A 26604-nucleotide genomic window follows, 5' to 3' on the forward strand; every position below is an offset into this window, starting at 1 on the left:
CAGAATATTTTCTTTAGCATAAATCAGAGAAGAAAAATATTTGGAGGAAATAGCCAGAAACATTGCTTTACCTTACAAGTATTGTTTGCATAAAATCCTGAGCCACACAATTTTCACTGGTGGCCTGGAAGAGCAATTATGATTAGTGCCCATAGTAGCTCTCACTGAGTGATCAGTCACAGTTTCAAGGAGTTACAAATTTTTCTTACCCATCGAGGCAGATGACCAGGCTCCTGAGTTTATACTTTCACATTTAGGTGCACTAGGATGTCACCAACAGGCATTACCTGTGGAAAATCACTTTTGAAAATCTATAATACAAAGTTGGATGTATAAGAGTATGTCTTCACTGAAAAAAACAATACAAAACAAAAGATGTGTTCTTGACTTCGGTTGGCTAACTGGGTTAAAAAAGCAGTGAAGATGACAGTAACTTCATTTTTAATTCATATTAACAGCTCAAGTGAAAGCCTCAGGTTGAACTCAAGCTGCTAAACCAAGTTAAAAGCCAAGTTACTATTCCTTCTCTGTTATTTTAACCTGAGTTAGTGAACCCAAGTTAAGAACATTCCCTTTTCTTTTCTTTTCTTTTCTTTCTTTTTTGCAGTGAAGACATACCCTAAATGACCTCTTAATGTATGCAACACAGGTCCTGCTCTTTTGAGTTAACTCTTTGGGTAGAACTGATTTTTATCATACCAGCTGTCAACTCACTAGAACGGAACAAATACCTAATGAGCCAATTAACTCCTCTGCGAGATACAGGGAAGAATCTTACCTACCCAGAGGAGGTCGCTGTTGCTTTACAGAAGACACCTATAAACACTAAAGCATAGGATTCCTCTAAAAGTGGTTATTTTAGGTACATGGCATAATTCAGCTGTGGAGTTCTAACATTCTGCATCATCTACGTTGGCTCAAAGCACCACTTCTTGGTTGCATTTGCCAGAAATACCAAACAATGAACATAAAAAGAAATGTATTTGAGTGAAGACTGCTACTTCGCACAGTTGAATCAGGAAATAAAATGTACCTACAGCCACTGATGGCTTTGTAAAATGGTTTCTTGATCACATGGACAACACACAATCCCTGAAGATCACCACACACATCAGAAGAGAACAGAGACCTGTTGATTATCAACTGTGGCTGTGCATTTTAGCATGATGATAAAAGTTAACAGAATTCTGGGAAACAGCTTTAATTATTATGATCTGAAAGAGTAAGTGAAAAGAGAGCTGGTGAAGTTTGCTGATGAACTAAGTTGTTTCAGTTAATAACTATGGAGGATAGTGATTCAAAGGGTATAGCAACTAGTCTAAGAGTCCAAACATCACATACTGTACATGCTGAGGGGCTCTGAACAGAGGGAAAATATTTAGGAATTGCCATGGATTGTCAGTAAATATGTTTCAGTAGCAGTTAAGGAAACAAAGAATATGCTTGGGTGTATTGCAATAGAGATCATATGGAAAATACTGTGAAAGACACTTACACTATCATTAGGTTTACTAAGTCCAGTTTTGTTGACCTCACATTTAACTGTAAATTTAATAATATTTTGTACTTCTACAGTGACTTCCATCTAAGGATCTCAAAGCATTTCACAAGCACTAATGCATTTAGCCTTGCAGCACCCTTGTGAGGTAGCTAGGTCTTACCATCCCCATTTTGCAGATGGGAAAATGGAGAAGGGAAACTTACCCAAGATTATTCAGAAAGCCTGTGCCAGAACTGAGAATACAAACTGAGGTCTCCCAACTCTCATTCTTGCCACAAAACTATCCTACCTCCCTAGAGAAGGACACCAAAGATGATTAGAGATACAGCAGAGACCTTGAAAACTAGGATAATTTAACCTGCAAAGGGGATGTCCTAAATATGGCTCAAATGAGACATTTAAAACTGAGGAAGATGCAATATAGTGAAAACTGACTTCAACTTCTTTCTATAGTATTTTGTCATCCAAAGGCAAGACAGGTACAGGAGAGGTTACTAGATTAAATTAACAGCAGGCAAGTAAGTCTATAACAGGTAAAAATACTTCTTTACTCAGCCTATGATGAGCCTACAGAATTCAAAGCCTCAAGAAGGCAGAGTCAGATACTGAAGATGGAGTTTTAAAAGGGCCTGAATCATTTTATGATTAACAATATTTGCAGTGTTACACACAAATAAAGGGGTCACTCTAAGAGACAAGACAGAATTGTTTGCCCCATGTGCGGCACTGAACTACTGGTGAATATATTTTGCCTTTCTTTGAAACATTAGGTGTTGGCCACTGCCAGAACAGACCCCAGACAGGATCACCCAATGGTCTGTCCTGGTGTAGCAAATCAGATATTCATGCTCGCTATGACAATATGAGCCCGACACTGGATAGTCACAACCCTGCACTGATGCAAAATCTGGGATGGGGAGAATATGCATAGCTATAATAAAAGCATTTTAGACTTCTATTGGAATGTAAACTGTGGGAAATGGGATCCCCACCCTTGCATTATGATTCTACTCACTAGGGGGAAGCATTGTACTGTATCTTTCTGGTGTACTCAACATACTTCCCTAGATTTTGCATAAACCCTGGGCTGTGACTACTATCCAGCGTCAGCCTCATATTATTGCATCCATCTGCTGTTGCATCCATCTCATACCGTTGAATCCACAAATGACATGCATCAGCCTGAAACATGAGATATAATCATTGTTCAGTGAGTAACCTGTTAATTCGTAAACATCTATTTGCTTAAAAATTTAGTCACACAGCATGAAATGCACCTCTGTGCAGAGAACCAGAAGAAGGCCTATGCACAACTTATGTCATAATTAAATTCTAAATTCCACTTCCATAAGTGGAAGACAGGTCTTCTGCTGGCTCTCTTCACTGGGGCAAATTTCACCCACAGTCTAAACAAAGAAGAATCTTATTAAGAAATCTTCACAATAGGTGCATTTCATACTCAGCTGGATTAATTATTGGCAAAGCAACAAAATTTACAGGGGGGACGGGAATCCCTTGGAAAGTCCAGCAAATGCCATAAATGTGGGTGTGTGCAGTAGGGAAACTTGTACCAACAAGGAGCGAAGGAAGCGATAGAAAATTTATCTTGCATTAAATAATATAAGGCAACTGCACCCTGCATCAATATACCTCAAAAATTCACATGGAGAGAAGTTCTTGATGCATACAACCATGAAATGTATTTCAGAGGAAAGATTTGAATTACAATTATCCACGTTGGGACTCCTGTTGGTGAAGTCATTATCTGTGTACATTTAAAAACAAAACCCTACCAAAACAAAACACTACACTGCACACCTCCTGAGGAGAGGATGAGAGAGAGATGTCAGTCATGTTGTTTAATGCACTCAGATACTATGGTGAGGAGGACAGTATAAGAATCTATATAGAATAGAATCTGAAACACAGATAGTGATGGGAGGGGCCTGAAGTCAGAGAATGGAAACTGGTATATACCTGGCTCTGATATTGGTTTAATCAGCAGATGAAGTTTTCTGTGATTCTTTTTTGTTTTATTATTTTTTAAAATGAAGATTTAATAAAATAATAAATAAATAATAATAAATAAAAATCCTAACACACTAAAAAAGTGAAGATTTTCATAAGTGACTAGTAGTTCTGACTGCCTCAGTTTTTGAGTGCTCAACTTGAGACTTCTTATAAAGGACCATAATTTTCAGAGAGTGGGTGCTTTGCACTTTCTGAAAATCGGGTCCCTTTATAAGGTATCTCCAGCTGGGCTCCCAAAACAGGGGCACTCAACGTTATTAGTCACTGGAAAATGTCTTGACCCAAAATTCTTCTACTGAACTTTAAACCAGCAACGAAGCAAAGCAAAGAAACCAGTTCAGAAACTCCAGCAGCAGGCTGGGAAGGCCACATGCTGCTCTCAGTTACACCCATTCAATCCCAGTGCAAACAGTGTACAGTAATCACAAATAATGAAGTAGCTGCAGTTGCCCAGGGGTGGCTGACTGACTGTCTTTTCTCAGCAAGAGAGCCTCCATCAGCAGTAGGTTCAGAAAAGACCTTTTGGCGAAAGGCCAGACCTGAGCTGGTATAAATTGGCATAGCTCTACTGTATTTTGCAAAGATGGATCAAACTTCTTTCTGAAGAGAGAAGTTCCTTTCTCTGGGAAATTTCTTCTAAGCAAAAGGGGTGCAGACTTCCATGAAATGTGCGGTGTGAATGGCATCCCATCAATGGCATAAGAAAGGCAGGAGATGCTGGAGCATAATCAAGTTACTCACTTTTTCTTGCATGTCCTTTTGTAGAAATTCCTTCCCCATACTTTAATCAAACTTTGTAAAAATTAAACGTTTACCTGAAACATGTAAAAAAATGTTGGCTATTGTGGGTAAAGTATTGTACCTGAAAGCACAGATGTAAGATAAGTATCTAATTTTAGTAACAAGAAATCTAACTCAATATGCCTGCGTTTTTTTTGTTTGTTTGTTTTTTTATCTCAGTTACTTTTTATGTCTTGCCAAGTTAGGATATAAGCTCGTAAAAACAGGGGCTGTCTCTTGCTATGTGTTCATATACCACCTAGCTGGTTGAGGCCTTCAGCTGCTATAATAAATAAAATAAATAAATAAATAAATAATGACTTTCCCAATTTTCATTATATTTCCCAAAATCCACTCAATCTTCAGAAGAAAATGTACCATACAGTAGACATCTGAATTCTTGTTTATTCTTCCTTTCAATCTCCTTCCTTCATAATGTCCTTCCTAAACTCCTTAACAATTCTGGTCCTGCCTAAATCTCTGATGTTACTTTCTCCTACTCCTTACCTCATTGCCAATGGTCTTTTCAAACTAACCTCCTAAATGCCCAATTTGTATCCTTGACCCAGACCTCCTGAATGCTTGGAATTTTTTCCCTTTCCTTGAGCACATGGTACACAGCAGGTTAGACAGGCAGAAAACCATTCTAAGTTGTGGGATATTACTGAAATATCATATGCCTCTGAGCAGGGAATTTTCTTTGCTATCCCTGAGGTTCCCTTGGGTAAGTGTTTGGCTAAATGGTTCTGACCCTGGCTGTGGAAACCAAATGGTGCCAACTGAAGTGGCTTGTGCAGTTCCAGCTTTATACACAGCTTCTTTGTTCATTTTGCATACTGGAATTTGCTTTCATGACAGGTTGTGCATTATAACACTCCCAGTAAATTTAAATTAAAGCTGTTACTGATATGGTGTTGGATTCAACAGAGAATGTACATCTCACTCCCTGCGCTAAATATCTCCAACAATACTTCCTTGTGGGACCAAACTTATTGGAGATATTTGAGATTACAGCATTAGGCTGTTTGTATAAAATATCATGTACCTGCTGGAGTGGGGAGAGGTGGAAGCCATAAGGGGTTAGATGCACAAAATTACGTAGGTGCCTACCAGCGTCTTTAGGTGCCTTAGTCCAACAATTAGGTGCCACAGACATTCTCAAAACCCACTGCTCAGCTGCTGCTAATCCTGTAGGTATCTAAAGTCCCCATTGCACCTAAGTTTCCACACATAGGCATATGCAAAACCACCCGAGTTCTGATGCCGCTCCTCCCCTCACTAAGCAGCTATGTGGAACCCTCAGGGCACACTTACAGGAAAAGACAGCCTCAGGGAAGCAGGTCTGGAATTTTTCAGATTCAGACAGGCATGTGTCTCCAGGATACCCAATCGGCCAGCGATTAGGCCCTCAGTTGGGATATGGGAGACCCAAGTTCAAATCGTTCCTCTGCCTGATTTAGAGCAGGACTTAAAGCCAAGTCTCCTGCATGCCAGGTGAGTGCTCTAACCTCTTGGGTGTTCTGGGTCAGTCTCTTTCTCTCTCCTTTTGCAGCTGTTCCTCTTTTTATAAATAGGGAATTCAATATTTCTTGGAGCCAGGACTTCAACTGGAATTTCTCCTACATCAGTGCCCTACCCAACAGGCGATAGAACCACACACTCACTTTCTCTCTCTCTCTGGCCAATTCATAGTTAATTTTTTAATGCAAAGTAGAACAGCTCCAAAGGCAGAGACTGGAAGAGCCCCACCCTGGAACGCCCAAAGGGCTGGTGATTAGAACACTCATGGGGGATGCGTAAGACCCGCATTCAAGTCCCTGTTCCAAATCAGGCAGAATAGGGATTTGAATTCATATCGAGTCTGGCCATTACTATAACCGCTCTTTATCAACACTGAATCTCTCCACCTTCAAAGTTCTTTACAAATATTATCAAATTAATTCTGAATATCCCACGAAGTCGGAATTATTATCCCTATTGTACAGAAACGGAGATAGAGAGAAGTGAATTGACTTCCCCTAGGCCATGGAGGAGTCAATGTCAAGACTGGAATTAAAATACAGGCGTTGCTGGTATATAAATCTGTGATCAATCAGTGGTGTTGGAACAATTTGTATAGTGGGGGTGCTGCAAGCCATAGAACAAAACTGTAAACCCTGTATATTATGGAAACCACTTCAAGCCGGGGGTGGGCTGCCGCACCCCCAGCACTCCTATGCTCAATCCACTAGACCATATCTCTTTCTGTTTAGCCTATTTGTAATCTACCTGCAATATAATTCTGTTGATCAACCACAATGATTTGGCTCCTCCTTCTCTCACAGAAATCTTTTTGTAAATATACTGGCACCGGGGAAATTTGAGAGTTAGCACTCACTTTGTTTTGTTAATCTTTCTCAAGTTACAAACTTGTGGAGCCATATTTCTATATAACATTGAGGTTACCTGGCAAATAGACACTGACATATGGCTTTGAGCAATACTTTACCTCACTGTTCCTCAGTTTTCTCAACTGTAAAATGAGGATAATAATACATGCTTCTTTTGTAAAGAGCTTGGAGTTTAATGGGTGAAAAGCAGTGTTGTATAAGAACTAGGTACTATTGTTATAAACACAAAAGGCTAGATCCTCACATGCTGTAAATACAGTTAGTCAGATTTACATCATTTGGGAATCTGGACCAAAGTGCTCAGTCCTGATTTGCAAAAAATCATGTTTACACTGCTCCAGCGAGCTGAGGATTCCCACAACATGAGGTGAAGAGGCCAGGTGTTCCAGCAATCCTCGCCCATCAGAACAGCTCCTGGGGATCTAGCCTCACTGGCGTAGATTAGAGGAGGTTACTGTAATTTATGCTAGGACCAAACTCACACCTAGGTGGTTTAGGATTTAAAGTAGCGAAAAGTAGATATAATGCCACTTCTGCATCCCCATCCCTAAGGTGTTGTGATGACGGCTAAAGCACACTTAAGGACTAAATCCCATCTGTGTGTGCTTGATACACAGGGTATCATTAAATAATTACTTTACAACCCATACTCAATGGGGACCTCATCCTAAAATAAATCTTTCCTGAACAGGAGCAATGGAAGCCATCTACAAGTTGGGGGGTGGGGAGCCCACAGGCACCTGAACTATGGTCTCATCCCCACACTACCCCTTGCCCCCGAGCCCCTGCCCTCCTGTCACCCATTCCTTCTGAGGCTTCGCTCCCAGGCTGCCCCTTCTCACTGAGCCCCCACCCTCACACTGCCCCTTCCCCCAAAGCCCCGCTCCCATGCCACCTCTTCCCTCAAGACCCTGCCCCTGCTTGCTCTTCTCCACCCCCTTCCACTATCGCTCACCCTTACAGCCAGTAAAAAGTGATGGAGCCATGCCCCCTGGCCCCCCATTCCAGCATCCCTGTCCTGAACCCCCTCTTCTGGCCTTCAAACAACCCCCCAAACCTCATCAAGCTCACCATCAGAAACAAGCTCCCCACAGACCAGGACACAGTAACTCAAAGGAGCACCAGACACTGCCAGAACAACAGATCCAAAACCTGTGGACATGTCTTTACTGCTACAATGAACAGTATTCCCCACAACACACCTTTCAAGATCAATTGGTTCTACACATGCCTATCACATGCGATGTACCTCATCCACTGCAGTAAATGCCCCAATAATGCCCTATGTGGGTGGAACCAGGCAATTACTATGCTCTAGAATGAACTCGCACAGAAAAATGATAAAAGACAAAAATACCATGTCATACATGTGGATGAATACTTTTCAGAAAATGATAATTCCATATCATACCTCTTAGTCCATGTCCTCAAAGGAAACTTGCACAACAACTTCAAAAGTCAAACCTCGGAGCTTAAATTCATAACTTTGCTCAAACTAAATATCATGGTTTTAATAAAGACATTGGATTTATGGCTAATTTCAACAATCTGTAACCCACAAACCCCTCCCCCCTTCTTGTCCTATGACTGCAGAGATGTTAGCGGACCACTTCATGTTGAATGGTCCCTTACAATATGTGTTAACCAGTTATGCTAAACAATCTGTTCCCCCTTTTGTATAGCTGTGACACTCTGTGTACCTTTCCCAGACATGAAGGAAAGCTCTGTGTAGCTCAAAAGCTTGTCTCTTTTACCAACGGAAGCTGGTCCAATAAAATATATTACATCACCCACCTTATCTCTCTACTTGACACAAACATACGTTGGTCCCCTCCCCGCCCCAAATAATTGAGTTGTAGGGACTGATTTCTGATTGGCTAAAGCACAAGTAAACAATTTAGCGTCACATGTTCAGTTTGGTCTTTCCTCACCTTTATCTGTGGAAGCTCATGCTAGAATGTTTAACAGCTACTGAGCTTGATGAGCTTGTTCTACATTTCACCCCTTGGTCTGCACTTGCAGTATTGGAGATAGGTATACATCTTCAAATATCTTCCCTGGAGAAATAAAGATGGATTTTAGTTCCTGCACTTGACTGTTCTGTCAAAAACTTGAGGAATGTTATTAGCCACATGTAACATTTTATTTTCATATATCAACCATGACAGCATGCTACTGCTTATGAAAAAAAAAAGAAAAGGAGTACTTGTGGTACCTTAGAGACTAACAAATTTATTAGAGCATAAGCTTTCGTGAGCTACAGCTCACTTCATTGGATGCATTTGGTGGAAAAAACAGAGGAGAGATTTATATACACACACACAGAGAACATGAAACAATGGGTTTATCATACACACTGTAAGGAGAGTGATCACTTAAGATAAGCCATCACCAGCAGCGGGCGGGGGGGGGGAAGGAGGAAAACCTTTCATGGTGACAAGCAAGGTAGGCTAATTCTAGCAGTTAACAAGAATATCTGAGGAACAGTGGGGGGTGGGGGGGTGGGAGGGAGAAATACCATGGGGAAATAGTTTTACTTTGTGTAATGACTCATCCATTCCCAGTCTCTATTCAAGCCTGAGTTAATTGTATCCAGTTTGCAAATTAATTCCAATTCAGCAGTCTCTCGTTGGAGTCTGTTTTTGAAGCTTTTTTGTTGAAGTATAGCCACTCTTAGGTCTGTGATCGAGTGACCAGAGAGATTGAAGTGTTCTCCAACTGGTTTTTGAATGTTATAATTCTTGACGTCTGATTTGTGTCCATTCATTCTTTTACGTAGAGACTGTCCAGTTTGGCCAATGTACATGGCAGAGGGGCATTGCTGGCACATGATGGCATATATCACATTGGTAGATGCGCAGGTGAACGAGCCTCTGATAGTGTGGCTGATGTGATTAGGCCCTATGATGGTATCCCCTGAATAGATATGTGGACAGAGTTGGCAACGGGCTTTGTTGCAAGGATAGGTTCCTGGGTTAGTGGTTCTGTTGTGTGGTGTGTGGTTGCTGGTGAGTATTTGCTTCAGATTGGGGGGCTGTCTATAAGCAAGGACTGGTCTGTCTCCCAAGATCTGTGAGAGTGATGGGTCGTCCTTCAGGATAGGTTGTAGATCCTTGATGATGCGTTGGAGAGGTTTTAGTTGGGGGCTGAAGGTGATGGCTACTAGGCAGCTCTCCAACACCACTTTCTACAAGCCATTACCCTCTGATCCCACTGAGAGTTACCAAAAGAAACTACAGCATTTGCTCAAGAAACTCCCTGAAAAAGCACAAGAACAAATCTGCACAGACACACCCCTGGAGCCCCGACCTGGGGTATTCTATCTGCTACCCAAGATCCATAAACCTGGAAATCCTGGACGCCCCATCATCTCAGGCATTGGCACCCTGACAGCAGGATTGTCTGGCTATGTAGACTCCCTCTTCAGGCCCTACATTACCAGCACTCCCAGCTATCTTCGAGACACCACTGACTTCCTGAGGAAACTACAGTCCATTGGTGATCTTCCTAAAAACACCATCCTAGCCACTATGGATGTAGAAGCCTCTACACCGACATTCCACACAAAGATGGACTACAAGCCGTCAGGAACAGTATCCCCAATACTGTCACGGCTAACCTGGTGGCTGAACTTTGTGACTTTGTCCTGACCCATAACTATTTCACATTTGGTGACAATGTATACCTTCAAATCAGCGGCACTGCAATGGGTACCCGCATGGCCCCACAGTATGCCAACATTTTTATGGCTGACTTAGAACAACGCTTCCTCAGCTCTCGTCCCCTAATGCCCCTACTCTACTTGTGCTACATTGATGACATCTTCATCATCTGGACCCATGGAAAAGAAGCTCTTGAGGAATTCCACCATGATTTCAACAATTTCCATCCCACCATCAACCTCAGCCTGGACCAGTCCACACAAGAGATCCACTTCCTGGACACTACGGTGCTAATAAGCGATGGTCACATAAACACCACCCTATATCGGAAACCTACTGACCGCTATTCCTACCTACATGCCTCTAGCTTTCATCCAGATCATACCGCTCGTCTACAGCCAAGCGCTACGATATAACCGCATTTGCTCCAACCCCTCAGACAGAGACAAACACCTACAAGATCTCTATCAGGCATTCCTACAACTACAATACCCACCTGCTGAAGTGAAGAAACAAATTGACAGAGCCAGAAGAGTCCCCAGAAGTCACCTACTACAGGACAGGCCCAACAAAGAAAAGAACAGAACGCCACTAGCCATCACCTTCAGCCCGCAATTAAAACCTCTCCAACGCATCATCAAGGATCTACAACCTATCCTGAAGGATGACCCATCACTCTCACAGATCTTGGGAGACAGACCAATCCTTGCTTACAGACAGCCCCCCAATCTGAAGCAAATACTCACCAGCAACCACACACCACATGATAGATTCCTCTCCAAATGCAAACAGATGGACATCATACCGAAAGGACTGAAGGTAAAAAATCCATTACAATCTACATACCACACAGACTATGCTGACAGCTTGTGCCACACACTCTCAAGGAAACTGCGGAACCACCTGATCAACATCCTCTACAGCAAACAGGGAAAGATTAAGAATGAGCTCTCAAAACTGGATACTCTCATAAAGAACCAACCTTCCACACAAACTTCCTCGTGGCTGGACTTTACAAAAACTAGACAAGCCATTTACAAAACACACTTTGATTCTCTACAAAAGAAAAAGGACACTAAGCTATCTAAACTACTATATGCCACAAGGGGCCACAACAATGGTTCCCGTAACCCACCCAGCAATATTGTTAATCTATCCAACTATACTCTTAGCCCAGCGGAAGAATCTGTCCTATCTCGGGGCCTCTCCTTTTGCCCTCCACCCCCACGAACATGATACAGTTCTGTGGTGACCTAGAATCCTATTTTCGACGTCTCAGACTCAAGGAATATTTCCAACACACCTCTGACCAACATATTAACCCACAGAGACCTTCCTGCCAACACTACAAAAAGAAGGATTCTAGGTGGACTCCTCCTGAAGGTCGAAACAGCAGCCTGGATTTCTACATAGACTGCTTCCGCCGACGTGCACGAGCTGAAATTGTGGAAAAGCAGCATCGCTTACCCCATAACCTCAGCCATGCAGAACACAGTGCCATCCACAGCCTCAGAAACAACTCTGACATCATAATCAAAAAGGCTGACAAAGGAGGTGCTGTCGTCATCATGAATAGGTCAGAGTATGAACAAGAGGCTACTAGGCAGCTGTCCAACACCACTTTCTACAAGCCATTACCCTCTGATCCCACTGAGAGTTACCAAAAGAAACTACAGCATTTGCTCAAGAAACTCCCTGAAAAAGCACAAGAACAAATCCGCACAGACACACCCCTGGAGCCAGGACCTGGGGTATTCTATCTGCTACCCAAGATCCATAAACCTGGAAATCCTGGACGCCCCATCATCTCAGGCATTGGCACCCTGACAGCAGGATTGTCTGGCTATGTAGACTCCCTCCTCAGGCCCTTCGTTACCAGCACTCCCAGCTATCTTCGAGACACCACCGATTTCCTGAGGAAACTACAGTCCATTGGTGATCTTCCTAAAAACACCATCCTAGCCACTATGGATGTAGAAGCCTCTACACCAACATTCCACACAAAGATGGACTACAAGCCGTCAGGAACAGTATCCCCGATACTGTCACGGCTAACCTGGTGGCAGAACTTTGTGACTTTGTCCTGACCCATAACTATTTCACATTTGGTGACAATGTATACCTTCAAATCAGCGGCACTGCGATGGGTACCCGCATGGCCCCACAGTATGCCAACATTTTTATGGCTGACTTAGAACAACGCTTCCTCAGCTCTCGTTCCCTAATGCCCCTACTCTACTTGCGCTACATTGATGACATCTTCATCATCTGGACCCATGGAAAAGAAGCTCTTGAGGAATTCCACCATGATTTCAACAATTTCCATCCCACCATCAACCTCAGCCTGGACCAGTCCACACAAGAGATCCACTTCCTGGACACTACGGTGCTAATAAGCGATGGTCACATAAACACCACCCTATATCGGAAACCTACTGACCGCTATTCCTACCTACATGCCTCTAGCTTTCATCCAGATCATACCACTCGATCCATTGTCTACAGCCAAGCGCTACGATATAACCGCATTTGCTCCAACCCCTCAGACAGAGACAAACACCTACAAGATCTCTATCATGCATTCCTACAACTACAGTACCCACCTGCTGAAGTGAAGAAACAGATTGACAGAGCCAGAAGAGTACCCAGAAGTCACCTACTACAGGACAGGCCCAACAAAGAAAACAACAGAACGCCACTAGCCATCACCTTCAGCCCCCAACTAAAACCCCTCCAACGCATCATCAAGGATCTACAACCTATCCTGAAGGACGAGCCATCGCTCTCTCAGATCTTGGGAGACAGACCAATCCTTGCTTACAGACAGCCCCCCAATCTGAAGCAAATACTCACCAGCAACCACACACCACACAACAGAACCACTAACCCAGGAACCTATCCTTGCAACAAAGCCCGTTGCCAACTCTGTCCACATATCTATTCAGGGGATACCATCATAGGGCCTAATCACATCAGCCACACCATCAGAGGCTCGTTCACCTGTGCATCTACCAATGTGATATATGCCATCATGTGCCAGCAATGCCCCTCTGCCATGTACATTGGCCAAACTGGACAGTCTCTACGTAAAAGAATGAATGGACACAAATCAGACGTCAAGAATTATAACATTCAAAAACCAGTTGGAGAACACTTCAATCTCTCTGGTCACTCGATCACAGACCTAAGAGTGGCTATCCTTCAACAAAAAAGCTTCAAAAACAGACTCCAACGAGAGACTGCTGAATTGGAATTAATTTGCAAACTGGATACAATTAACTTAGGCTTGAATAGAGACTGGGAATGGATGAGTCATTACACAAAGTAAAACTATTTCCCCATGGTATTTCTCCCTCCCACCCCACCCCCCACTGTTCCTCTGATATTCTTGTTAACTGCTGGAATTAGCCTACCTGCTTGTCACCATGAAAGGTTTTCCTCCTTCCCCCCCCTGCTGTTGGTGATGGCTTATCTTAAGTGATCACTCTCCTTACAGTGTGTATGATAAACCCATTGTTTCATGTTCTCTGTGTGTGTGTATATAAATCTCTCCTCTGTTTTTTCCACCAAATGCATCCGATGAAGTGAGCTGTAGCTCACGAAAGCTTATGCTCTAATAAATTTGTTAGTCTCTAAGGTGCCACAAGTACTCCTTTTCTTTTTGCGAATACAGACTAACACGGCTGCTACTCTGAAACCTGAAAAAAAAAAGTTACTTTCAAAAGAATATCTGTTTATCTCAGGGTTTCGTACCCACCACCCATCGTCACAGTATCTGACCGTCTTCAATGTAAAATCAATAGCAATAGCAAAGTCCCTAGTGGACTTCATAGACTCTCTGGCACTTCTCTCTTTATGGAATCAAAACTCTGAGCGGGTAGAGTTTCTTTGAGGTTCCCCCCCGCCCCCAAGGGATTTGTGGAAGCAAGGGGGTGTCAGTGTTTGCTCCTTTTTTCAGGATTAAATGTCACGCATGTAAGGCTGTTTTTTATGTAACTTTAGAAAAAAAATATAAATAAAAAGTGTTAATAAAATTGTTTAGATATAGGGCCAGATTATTTATTCTTCTTTGCACAGTTTAATCCTTTGAGCAAATTAACTGAATTCCTGGGAAACCATTTTCCCCTCCCATGTTCTTTTAAAATCAACTAATCATTGTTTATTTTTTCTTTTTTATGTTTGGAAAAAACATATTTTTCAGTTTTCTATTTTCACCTCTTCCTGCTCAATCCCACTGAGCACTTCTTAGGAAAAGTTACTTCACCTTCAGCTGCTACAATAGATTGTTAGAAAGAGGGTGTGGTATTTTCATGCTGTGACGTCTTTTGAGCCATGCCTGACTATAAAGGAGGTAGAGGGGTAATGAACCATGAAATACTCAAAAGTAGTTTCCACAGGCTGCTGGGATTTGAAGACTGATTTTATCTATATCTTCCTTTTAAGGAGAATAGGGAAATTGGATTCAGCTAGCAGTGGCTAATTGCACTGGGGAATAACCGACTGTGTTATTATCAACTTCTCAATGTAAAACTTGGATTTACATATTTCCTTAAAATCAAGTAAGCATTTTTTTCACATGTATGGTGGAAATGCTGCAAAAAATCAGAATGCGTCCTAAAGTTCTCACCAATCAAAACATCAGCGAAAGTGAAATCGGTGGTTATAGCACGGGCCAAGGATCTCCTTTGCCTGGGGAAACTGCCAGCCCCAAAACATCTTTGCCAGCTTCTGGATTAACAGAATTTAATGCTGTGAGTCCCAAGATCTGTCATATTTCCCCAGTAAAAACCCAGGAGATGTCTGGTCTTACTGGTAAGATTAAAATTTTTTCACATACTTTCAACTATTATGTACGACAATACTGCATTTCTTTGCAAAGCAATATAGTAAGTTGTTGAAAGAACAGTGCATTTTAGGTATGTGCAGTAATAATGTCAAATGGAGAAATATGATCAGTTTATGTAGTTAGCTTATTTTTGGTTTTGATGTGGTTTATTCCTAAAGGCAAAAGTTCTTCAATGTCTTGCAGATTGTTGTAGTTATATTCCATGATTTGTTTACCTGTAACATTTTGCTGCTCATATATTTTCTTAATTATGTTTGGTTCTGCGTGTAATAGTAATATATGACTTGGTGAATAATTATAGAATTGTATACAAATATGTATAATAAATTATTGCCTTTACCAAATGCTTCAGCTTCAAGACTGCACCTGGACAGGTAAATTGATGCATCATCCAGCATTTTTATTAATAGCTTGAAAGAGAACAATAAAATTAATAACAACTTTGCACTTCGATAGTACTTTCATCCAGGGTGTCAAAGTGCTTTACAAAAGTAATTAATTAAGCCTTAAAATATCTGGCAGAAGCAGGTATTAGTCCCACTTCTAGAGCTGTTTGAATAGTAAACAACTGACTTCTGAGGTCATATTATTCATGGGTATTCTGTCACCTGCTAAGCATTCAGAAATTCCAAAGGATTCACAAGTTTTAGCAAAAATGACAAGTCATCTCAAAGCTCCTATCATAAGTGCAATTTTTGTTATATAGTATCCATTATTCTCCTGCTGAAAATATTTCAAACTCTTAAACAGGGAGCAAAAACAGGACCATGTGACCTGAGTCCGTAGTTTATGTAGCCAATTCCCAGGTCACTCCCCATCCCCTGTAGCCTCTGATCTGGTAGCATGTCAAGGGCAGAAAGGGGCATAGTCAGAGCTTACTGAATTCTGGCTATTCTCAGCTGGAAGCAATAGCCAGCCAGGGTACAGCAGTGATTATTGGGTCCAGCTGAAAATCTAGTCCATGGAGAAAACTTAGCAGTGCAACCCTCAGGTTATATTTATCTATATATTACTCCTATCACCACAGGATCTGTTCACCCGAGTCACATATATCCCTATCATTCTAGGCCACCATGGTCTTGGTATTTAATCATAATCGCGTCTCCTTTTTTGCTTTAGCTCCATATGCATCACAAAGCGGTGTTCTAGGAGCTACAGCAGCTCACCACTGCCCGAGTGAGCATCGCCTCTATCAAACTCTCAGCTTTCAGCAGCCCACGCAGTGAGTCTTGACATATGAGGGTTCTCCTGAACCTAGGCCTTCTTTGTGGCCCTGTGTTCTCTTTCGATTGGCCCACAACCCCAAAGGACAATGGACTCTTCACATCAGTAAATTTTTGTCATGATAAAAGACTTATAAAATATAAAATTTGGTACTTTTAAGATTTTTCTAAATGCTGGGAAAATAAGTGTTGCTGAAGGGAGAGGGTGGGTCATGCAACACCTCTGCTTGCCTCAATCTCTGCTGTTGCTGTCACTGTTGTCTCTGCAGCTGCCTTTGGGCTGCTTACCACTATCTTTGCATGCTGCTGCCTCTAGTTATGATGCTGTGCTCAGAGTTTCCACCATGTAGCCCAGTTCTTAGTGATTTCAGGTCTTAGTGATTTCACTGGATAGTGGGGAACTTTCTGCTGCATCCTTTACATTGTTTTTCACTGCAGCATTGTACCGACACCAAGTCTAAGGTTCAAGCTCCCAAGGATGCTCATCAGTGACTTCAGCTTTAGCGATTGCTGAGCAGAACCAAGGATTCTCAATTCTCAATTGGTCTGCTCTGTCTTTAAACACTAGAGGAGAAAGGTTAAATGGTATCTTAGACTCTTTAAACAGGTCACCCCATCAGCGAGGACGAACACTTGTTCCCACTCATTTTCACATCACTCCCCATGGCTCAGAACATGAGGTTCAAGTGAGGGTGATCCCTCAGCTAGGGCAGTTCTGCTGCCCTTTAGACATACAGTAAGGACAGTAAAATTTCAAAAAGAAAAGGAGTACTTGTGGCACCTTAGAGACTAACAAATTTATTTGAGCATAAGGTTTCGTGAGCTACAGCTCACTTCATCGGATGCATTTGGTGGAAAATACAGAGGGGAGATTGATATACACACACAGAGAACATGAAACAATGGGTTTATCATACACACTGTAAGGAGATGCATCCGATGAAGTGAGCTGTAGCTCACGAAAGCTTATGCTCTAATGAATTTGTTAGTCTCTAAGGTGCCACAAGTATTCCTTTTCTTTTTACTGTAAGGAGAGTGATCACTTAAGATAAGCCATCACCAGCAGCGGGGGGGGGGGAGGGGGAAAGGAGGAAAACCTTTCATGGTGACAAGCAAGGTAGGCTATTTCCAGCTGTTAACAAGAATATCAGAGGAACAGTGGGGGCGTGGGGTGGGGGGGGGAGAAATAACATGGGGAAATAGTTTTACTTTGTGTAATGACTCATCCATTCCCAGTCTCTATTCAAGCCTAAGTTAATTGTATCCAGCTTGCAAATTAATTCCAATTCAGCAGTCTCTCGTTGGAGTCTGTTTTTGAAGTTTTTTTGGTTGAAGGATAGCCACCCTCAGGTCTGTAATTGAGTGACCGGAGAGATTGAAGTGTTCTCCAACTGGTTTTTGAATGTTATAATTCTTGACGTCTGATTTGTGTCCATTTATTCTTTCACGTAGAGACTGTCCAGTTTGACCAATGTACATGGCAGAGGGGCATTGCTGGCACATGATGGCATATATCATATTGGTAGATGCGCAGCTGAACGAGCCTCTGATAGTGTGGGTGATGTGATTAGGCCCTATGATGGTGTCCCCTGAATAGATATGTGGACAGAGTTGGCAACGGGCTTTGTTGCAAGGATAGGTTCCTGGGTTAGTGGTTCTGTTGTGTGGTGTGTGGTTGCTGGTGAGTATTTGCTTCAGGTTGGGGGGCTGTCTGTAAGCAAGGACTGGCCTGTCTCCCAAGATCTGTGAGAGTGATGGGTCGGCCTTCAGGATAGGTTGTAGATCCTTGATGAGGCGTTGGAGAGGTTTTAGTTGGGGGCTGAAGGTGATGGCTAGTGGCGTTCTGTTATTTTTTTTGTTAGGCCTGTCCTGTAGTAGGAAACTTCTGGGTAATCTTCTGGCTCTGTCAATCTGTTTCTTCACTTCAGCAGGTGGGTATTGTAGTTGTAGGAATGCATGATAGAGATCTTGTAGGTGTTTGTCTCTGTCTGAGGGGTTGGAGCAAATGCGGTTATATCGTAGAGCTTGGCTGTAGACAATGGATCTTGTGGTATGATATGGATGAAAGCTAGAGGCATGTAGGTAGTAATAGCGGTCAGTAGGTATATATATATATAGATATAGGGTGTTTTTATGACCATCGCTTATTAGCACCGTAGTGTCCAGGAAGTGGATCTCTTGTGTGGACTGGTCCAGGCTGAGGTTGATGGTGGGATGGAAATTGTTGAAATCATGGTGGAATTCCTCAAGGGCTTCTTTTCCATGGTTCCAGATGATGAAGATGTCAGCCCCCCAATCTGAAGCAAATACTCACCAGCAACCACACACCACACAACAGAACCACTAACCCAGGAACCTATCCTTGCAACAAAGCCCGTTGCCAACTCTGTCCACATATCTATTCAGGGGACACCATCATAGGGCCTAATCACATCAGCCACACTATCAGAGGCTCCAGAGTAGCAGCCGTGTTAGTCTGTATTTTCAAAAAGAAAAGGAGTACTTGTGGCACCTTAGAGACTAACAAATTTATTAGAGCATAAGCTTTCGTGAGCTAAAGCTCACTTCCACCAAATGCATCCGATGAAGTGAGCTGTAGCTCACGAAAGCTTATGCTCTAATAAATTTGTTAGTCTCTAAGGTGCCACAAGTACTCCTTTTCTTTTATCAGAGGCTCGTTCACCTGCGCATCTATCAATGTGATATATGCCATCATGTGCCAGCAATGCCCCTCTGCCATGTACATTGGTCAAACTGGACAGTCTCTACGTGAAAGAATAAATGGACACAAATCAGACGTCAAGAATTATAACATTCAAAAACCAGTTGGAGAACACTTCAATCTCTCCGGTCACTCGATTACAGACCTGAGGGTGGCTATCCTTCAACCAAAAAAACTTCAAAAACAGACTCCAACGAGAGACTGCTGAAGTGGAATTAATTTGCAAGCTGGATACAATTAACTTAGGCTTGAATAGAGACTGGGAATGGATGAGTCATTACACAAAGTAAAACTATTTCCCCATGTTATTTCTCCCCCCACACCGCACCCCCCACTGTTCCCCAGATATTCTTGTTAACTGCTGGAAATAGCCTACCTTGCTTGTCACCATGAAAGGTTTTCCTCCTTTCCCCCCCCTGCTGCTGGTGATGGCTTATCTTAAGTGATCACTCTCCTTACAGTGTGTATGATAAAACCCATTGTTTCATGTTCTCTGTGCGTGTATATCAATCTCCCCTCTGTATTTTCCACTAAATGCATCCGATGAAGTGAGCTGTAGCTCACGAAAGCTTATGCTCAAATAAATTTGTTAGTCTCTAAGGTGCCACAAGTACTCCTTTTCTTTTTGTGAATACAGACTAACACGGCTGCTACTCTGAAAAATAACATTTCATTTTCCCTGTATTCAAGATTAAAGTGAACTTTAATCTGAAGCAGCCAAAACTAATCACTTGGCAAAGCAAGTCTGTCTGCTGATCACCTAGACAAATTAGATTTGTCTATGCCAGGGATTGGCAACCTTTGGCCTGAGGTCCGCCAGGAAAAGCCACTGGTGGGCCAGGATGGTTTGTTTACCTGTAGCGTCTGCAGGTTCAGTCGATAGGAGCTCCCACTGGCCGTGGTTTGCCGTCCCAGGCCAATGGGGGCTGCAGAAAGGGCAACCAGCACATCCCTTGGCCCGCCCCGCTTCCCACAGCCCCCATTGGCCTGAGACAATGAACCATGGCTAGTAGGAGCAGCGATCAGCTGAACCTGCAGATGCTGCAGGTAAACAAACCGGTTTGGCCCACCAGCAGCTTTCCCTGGCAGGCCATGGGCCAAAGGTTGCCAATCCCCGGTGTGTGCCAATATAGTCTGCTCCTGAGATCTTTCTCCCCAGTTCAACCACAGAAGGCAGAGGAGAGCTCATTCAGACTCTGCTTACATATGTATTCTCTTTCCATTCATGCCCTCAGGTTGTAAGCTCTTCAGTCAGATTTTTATTTTATTTTATTGATTGTCTCTTACCTGTTGAGAAGCCCCCTGAACTGTTAGAGCATGTTTATCAATACTAAATAAGAGTAATTCTTGAAAATTCAGAACTAGAGAACATATAATTCAAAGTGGGAATTTTCCCCAACTAACAAACCACCTGAAACTATGCACATCCTCTTAGGGCAAAACTACCTCCTACTCTCCCTATCACACAATGGCTTGTAGAATTTATCTTGTGGTAATTTCTTTTTCAAGTACCTTATTTTGACTTTTTCCAGACTCTATGCTGAGCACTTTCCCCCTTCAGAAGCGGTATGTTGGTGTGCGGGTGAAAATGCCAGTGCGGGAGTTGCTGAGAAAAGTCCGGCTTTCCAAAGGGATGGACCCCAGTGACACAAAGGTAAGAATCTCCTTGAGTTTGGAGAAGTCACCACATATGAAAGTGTAACATGATGGCAAAGTATGTTACATGTTCTCTCTCTGTGGCTACTGTGCAGATGATACCAGCATGGTGTTGCTTCCATCCAATAGAGTTACTCCTTTAGGTGAAGTGGTAGAGGTCTGCAATCTGGTGCTGTACATCCCAAATTCAAACATTACTGAGGGACTAGAGTGGAGATTTTTTCAAGAGCATGGTAGCAAGGATCTTTCTCATCCAAAAGAGATCAGTTTCCATGCTCTGCAAAAAAATTTATCAGATAAAAGTTGTTTGTATCAGAATTATTTTGCTCAAGTCACATACTGTGCACTAGTTAAATTTTTCTAGTAAATGTTACCATCTCAAAATATATTAATTTCTGTTTATTTGCTTGTTTCCTTAGGAAGCACAATCAATAAGGGCAACTACAACTAAAAGATCTTCTGGAACAACAGGTAAAGTACCCACTGGGGGGAAAGCAAACTCCTCTTCCTATAGGTTGATGCCCTCTCACAAGCACATGTACACAAAGAATTGGGTCACAAGACTCTCAAACATTTCCACTGGCTACCTATTGTTTAAAGATATAGGGCCAGATTCTCAGCTGGTATACACTGGCATAACTATTTTGTTTTGACAGAGCTATGCTGAGATGATGCTGTGGTCCTATATATTTCAAAGTTGTACCCTTTTAAAAAAAACAAACAAATAAAAACCCTCTGTAGACTTAGATCCAGCCAGTTTTATGGAGCTTTTCTCTTCTTCTGCACCCTCCATTCATCTAGCAAGAGCTTTCTCAATGTCCCTTAAAGCACACACTGATCCACCCTCAGAATACGTCTATGCTCACACAAATGCACATTAATACATGCACCTTCATGTACTCCAAAGTCCTTGTCAGAATTAGCTTTGTTTCTTAAATTCTTCATGGTTGCACCAGCAACACTGCAGCTGTAGCAGGGCTGCAAAGCTGAGAGATATGCTGCTATAATAGGGGTGGGCAAACTTTTTTGGCCTGAGGGCCACATCTGGGTATGGAAATTGCATGGTGGGCCATGAATGCTCACAAAATTGGGGGGTTGGGGTGCAGAAGGGGGGTGCAAGCTCTGGCTGGCGGTGCAGGCTCTAGGGTGGGGCCAGACATTAGGAGTTCAGGGTGTGGGATGGGGCTTCGGGCTGCACAAGGGGTTGGGATGCGTGAAGGGTTGAGGGCTCTGGCGGGAAGTGCAGGTTCTGAGGTGGGGCTGAGGATGAGGGGCTTGGGATGCAGGAGGGTGCTCCGGACTGGGACAGAGGGGTTTGGAGGGTGGGAGGGGGATCAGGGATGGGGCAAGGGGCTCAGGGGTGCAGGCTCCGGGAGGCATTTACCTCAAGCAGCTCCCAGAAACAGCAACATTTCTACGGCTCCTATGTGGAGGCCCGGCACCAGCCAGGCGGCTTTGCATGCTGCCCCATCTGCAGGCACTGCCTCTGCAGCACCCATGGCTGCAGTTCCCAGACAATAGGAGCTGCAGAGCCAGCACTTGGGGCAGGGGCAGTGTGTGGAGCCACCTGGCTGCCCCTATGCATAGGAGCCAGAGGGGGGACATGCTGCTGCTTCCAAGAGGCATGCAGAGCCACAGCACGCATGGAGTGGGGCAAGCCTCTGACCCTGCTCCCTGGCTGGAGCATCGGAGTGGGGCAAGTTCCCGACCCCACTCTCTGGAGGGAGCTCGAGGGCCAGATTTAAAGGTCTGATGGGCTGGACGCAGCCCGTAGTTTGCCCACCTCTGTGCTATAAACCAGGCTTGAGGCATTTTCACCGTATACTTCCTCTCACCCGTGTATCCTATGGGGAGAAATATTGGAGTGAATATTATTTATATTTTTTTAACTCAAATGTTTTTGTTTTGTTTCCAATAGCAAGAAGAAAAGCTCACCCTTATTCAGAAAAACAGCTCAGACAGGTATGCATGACACCTTTTGCTTCAGGATTTCTGACTCTCCAGGCAAATCACATGTTACGGTTCTGAGGCTGAACAGGACACCTGATGACTGAATTTTGTTTTTCTTCTTGGTGTTTTAGAAAAAGCAAAGTTCTGAGCAAGCACTAAAAGGCTTGGAGGACCTTGATATCTTGGTTGAGGTACTGGAGGAAGACCTGAACAAGAGCCACTCTAAGCTAGAGTCTCTGAGCCCTATGCCAGCTTGCTGCTGGCACAGCTTTCCCCCTGATATTCAGACCTCTTGGTGGGAAGCTAACGGCAGAAAACAACCAGCTGGCAGCCTGCTGGAAAGGAGCAAGAACCTGACCAAATCACAGCTGTGTTGCTCGTTTCCTGATTGCCACCAACTAGTGTGTGGACAAAAGGAGAATTCTTACTTACCCAATTATAAAAAAATGCAACACCCAGACTCCCTGGAAATATCATTTCCGAGTAAAAATGAGGAACAGAACAGCTGGCAGATGCAGGATCCATTTATCAGTCCCCAGGGACATTTCCTAGAGCCTTCTGCACAGGACAGACCTTTCTGCTACAATCCACCAGGACATCATTCAGAGGAGTTCCTGGAAGTTGATGCAACCTCCCAGGACTATGTGGGACATTTAAAGTCAACCTCTGTTTCTTTTGAAGAGCAGGACTTTTCTGCCCTCTCTTTCTTCCAGTTCCAACTATACTGGGAGGAGAGTCTCCTGAGAAATATCCCAGTGGACAAGTTGCTTGCACCTGATGAAAATGGGAACAGGTCTGTGACTGTTTTTAATATATATATATCGCTTTCTCTTTTCTGAAATCTTATTGACAATGGGGAGTTGATCCAATTCCAGCCACTGGTGTTGTGGAAACCTTTAGGTTTGATCAACACCTAAAACTTAGGTTGACCTAGCTTTATTGCTCAGGATGTGAAAAATTCACTCCCTTTAGAGATATAGTTGAGCCAAACTAAGCCCCGGTATAGACACCACCCTTGCCTCTTGAGAGGGTAAATGTACCACAGCAGTGGAAAAACACCATCCAATGCGATAGCAAGCATCTATACTACAGCAATGTAGCTGCAGCTGTCCCGCAGTATTACTTGTAGCATAGACAAAGCTTCAGTGAAGGCAGCGCAAACTGTAATTTGCATCAGTGCAGATGTACCTGTTTTTAGGTAGGGCCAAGTTCTACCGGTGCCGATAGTAACTTTGCCCGTCCACACTAGAGGTTTGCACTGGTGTAGTTAGCCCACTTTCTGGATACTGACAACTGAAGTCAGGACAGCATCCCAGTGTAAATAAGGCCAAGGACTGAATTGTGAGCAGCGAGAAGAAAATGTAATCAAAGGCACCTGTTCTGAAACAATTACTTTATGCTCCTGAGAAACTGATTTGCAATAAAAAAAACTCCTTAACATTGTTTACCAAGCTGCAAACAGACTATGAATAATTACTTTTTTTCGTAGCTGGCAACAAAAATGGGTGAGGAGATTAGCAATGTATGTAAGTTTTGATGTAGTGTGCAGGCAGCAGACTTCCAAAGAATTGGGAGCGGCTGCTGCTCTGGAACTGACTCGAAGACAACAAGGTTATTGAACCCATTTCAGTAGAATAAAGTGTGTTTAAAGAGCAAATATTTGTTTACGCAAACAAACAAGACCTCCCGCCCCAGCCCACCCCCCAAAAAAAACCCCAATAACTTGATTTCCTTCACAGCTCAGCCAGTTTAAGGAAGCTGATGTAAAACAGATGCCACCTTTCTTAAAACTGGCCTAGTCTCAGCAGGGATGAGACTTCTTGATTGTCTTTAAAACACAATCAAAGGGATCCAAACACAATCTCATTTTACAGGATTGCAACATTACAGGAAACAAAACGTAGCAAGTGGACCAAGTGCTATGCCGAAGAGTGCTCATGAATACAGCAATAACATTGTAGAAATTGCTGTTTACCTTTCAGAGTAGCAGCCGTGTTAGTCTGTATTCACAAAAAGAAAAGGAGTACTTGTGGCACCTTAGAGACTAACAAATTTATTTGAGCATAAGCTTTCGTGAGCTACAGCTCACTTCATCGGACGCATTTTCCATCAAATGCATCCAATGAAGTGAGCTGTAGCTAACGAAAGCTTATGCTCAAATAAATTTGTTAGTCTCTAAGGTGCCACAAGTACTCCTTTTCTTTCTGTTTACCTTTGTTACTATAATTGCATTACCATTACTTACAATAAGCCACCCACTGTTAAAGCGCCAACATCTTCTGCAATCCTTTTTTTACATCCCCCTAAACAGATGCACAAAATGTCCTGTGACCAAGAAATTAAAATATTCATCAATTCCTGTTCATATGGGACCTAAAGGGCCAAATTCTCATTGGTAATCTTTAACTATGTCCACAAAAGGTGCAAATGCCAGGTTGGATATGGCAAAAACCACATGCATGTTCTAGGATCTATTTGTTCTACACAAAGACTAAATCTACACAGCAAGCTAGGGGTGTGATTCCCAGCTTGCTTCTGCAGAGGGGTGAATTTCACCTAAAAAGAGAAACATTGTTTTGCAGCCGGAGTTAGGAGTTATTTTTTGGTTTTGGACGGAAGTTTCTACATTTCCCCACCTGTCCCATACCAGAGACCTAGTTTGCCAATTCTCCAGGATTGTCCTGGAGTCTCCAGAAATTAAAGATTAATCTTTCATTAAAGATTATGTCATGTGATGAAACTTCCAGGAATACGTCCAACCACAATTGGCAACCCTACAGAGAACCCTGGTAAGGGAGGACGTGGAAATGCGGTGCACGCACAACCCCTGGCAGGGTGGAGTTTGGGGGAGTGTGTCTCTGAAATACAGAGGGATGGGAGACTGGTGCACAGGGAGCATGTAGGGTGAAATGGAGGGATGCAACTAGCCCCTGGTATGTGCAGTGATCTCAGCCTACAGACCTATAAAGTGTGTGTGCCCACCCTCACCCTCTCAGTTAATAGAGAGTAAAGAATAAATGACTGAAATACTGAACTGTCCCCAAAGTTGTTGATGCCTTATTTTACACACTGAAAAAAATTGTTCCTTTTGCTTTAAGATACCATCCCTGCAGTTATTTGAGAAACCTTGCCCACATTTGCTGAATGTTCTAATGCATAACAAACCCTGTCCTATTCCAGGCTCCTGCATAAGGCTGTCACTCAAGGAAGGAGAGCACTGGCTTATGCACTTGCACAGAGATTTGCATCTCTAAACAAAATTGATGAGAAGGATGCAGCAAAACGGGTAGGACACTAACTGGAAAAGAAAATCGGGCACTTCTCTGACACATTAAAGGATCCTTAAGCATTTTCCAAACATTGATTTTAAACTCCTAACACCCCAGTCAGCCAGGTATTACTACTGCCATTTTACAGATGGGGAAACTGCGGTGCAGGGAGGTGAAATGATTTGCACTAGATCACACAGCAAGTCAGTGGCACAGCTAGGAATAGAACCCAGGAGTCCTGACACCACTCCCCTCCACTAGTAGACCACACTTCCTTCCCAGAGCCAGGAATAGACCCTAGAAGTCCTGACTCCCAATGTTTTCCCCTAGCTGCTAATCCATGCTGGTTAAAGACTTTTCATTTTTTTTTCCACTGTAAAGTCTCTCTCCCTCTCTCTCTTATTATTAGACGGCTTTACATCTAGCTGCTGAAAAGAACCAGTACCTGATGGTCAATGATTTGATTTCCCTGGGAGCCAATGTCAATGAACAGGACAGTTTTGGGAAAACACCACTCCATTTGTGTGCAGAGAATGGGTACTTAAGGGTTTTGGATGTAAGTAGAGCTTTAATT

At 43.0% G+C, this 26604-nt stretch overlaps 1 protein-coding gene across 1 annotated transcript in view; it reads left to right on the forward strand.

Annotated features, from left to right (window-relative positions):
• Positions 1 to 14785: 14785 nt before the first annotated feature.
• LOC122457184 overlaps positions 14786 to 26604 on the forward strand; it is a 47260-nt gene continuing 35441 nt past the window's right edge. The window contains exons 1-7 of the mRNA XM_043500761.1: positions 14786 to 15176; positions 20688 to 20809; positions 21231 to 21282; positions 22730 to 22773; positions 22893 to 23554; positions 25942 to 26047; positions 26440 to 26586. Coding sequence (XP_043356696.1) covers positions 14945 to 15176; positions 20688 to 20809; positions 21231 to 21282; positions 22730 to 22773; positions 22893 to 23554; positions 25942 to 26047; positions 26440 to 26586 — 1365 coding nt within the window. The 5' untranslated portion in view covers positions 14786 to 14944. The remainder of the gene's footprint in view (positions 15177 to 20687; positions 20810 to 21230; positions 21283 to 22729; positions 22774 to 22892; positions 23555 to 25941; positions 26048 to 26439; positions 26587 to 26604) is intronic.

This window comes from Dermochelys coriacea, chromosome 22 (assembly GCF_009764565.3).
Source record: "Dermochelys coriacea isolate rDerCor1 chromosome 22, rDerCor1.pri.v4, whole genome shotgun sequence".
NCBI classification, from domain to species: Eukaryota; Metazoa; Chordata; order Testudines; family Dermochelyidae; genus Dermochelys; species Dermochelys coriacea.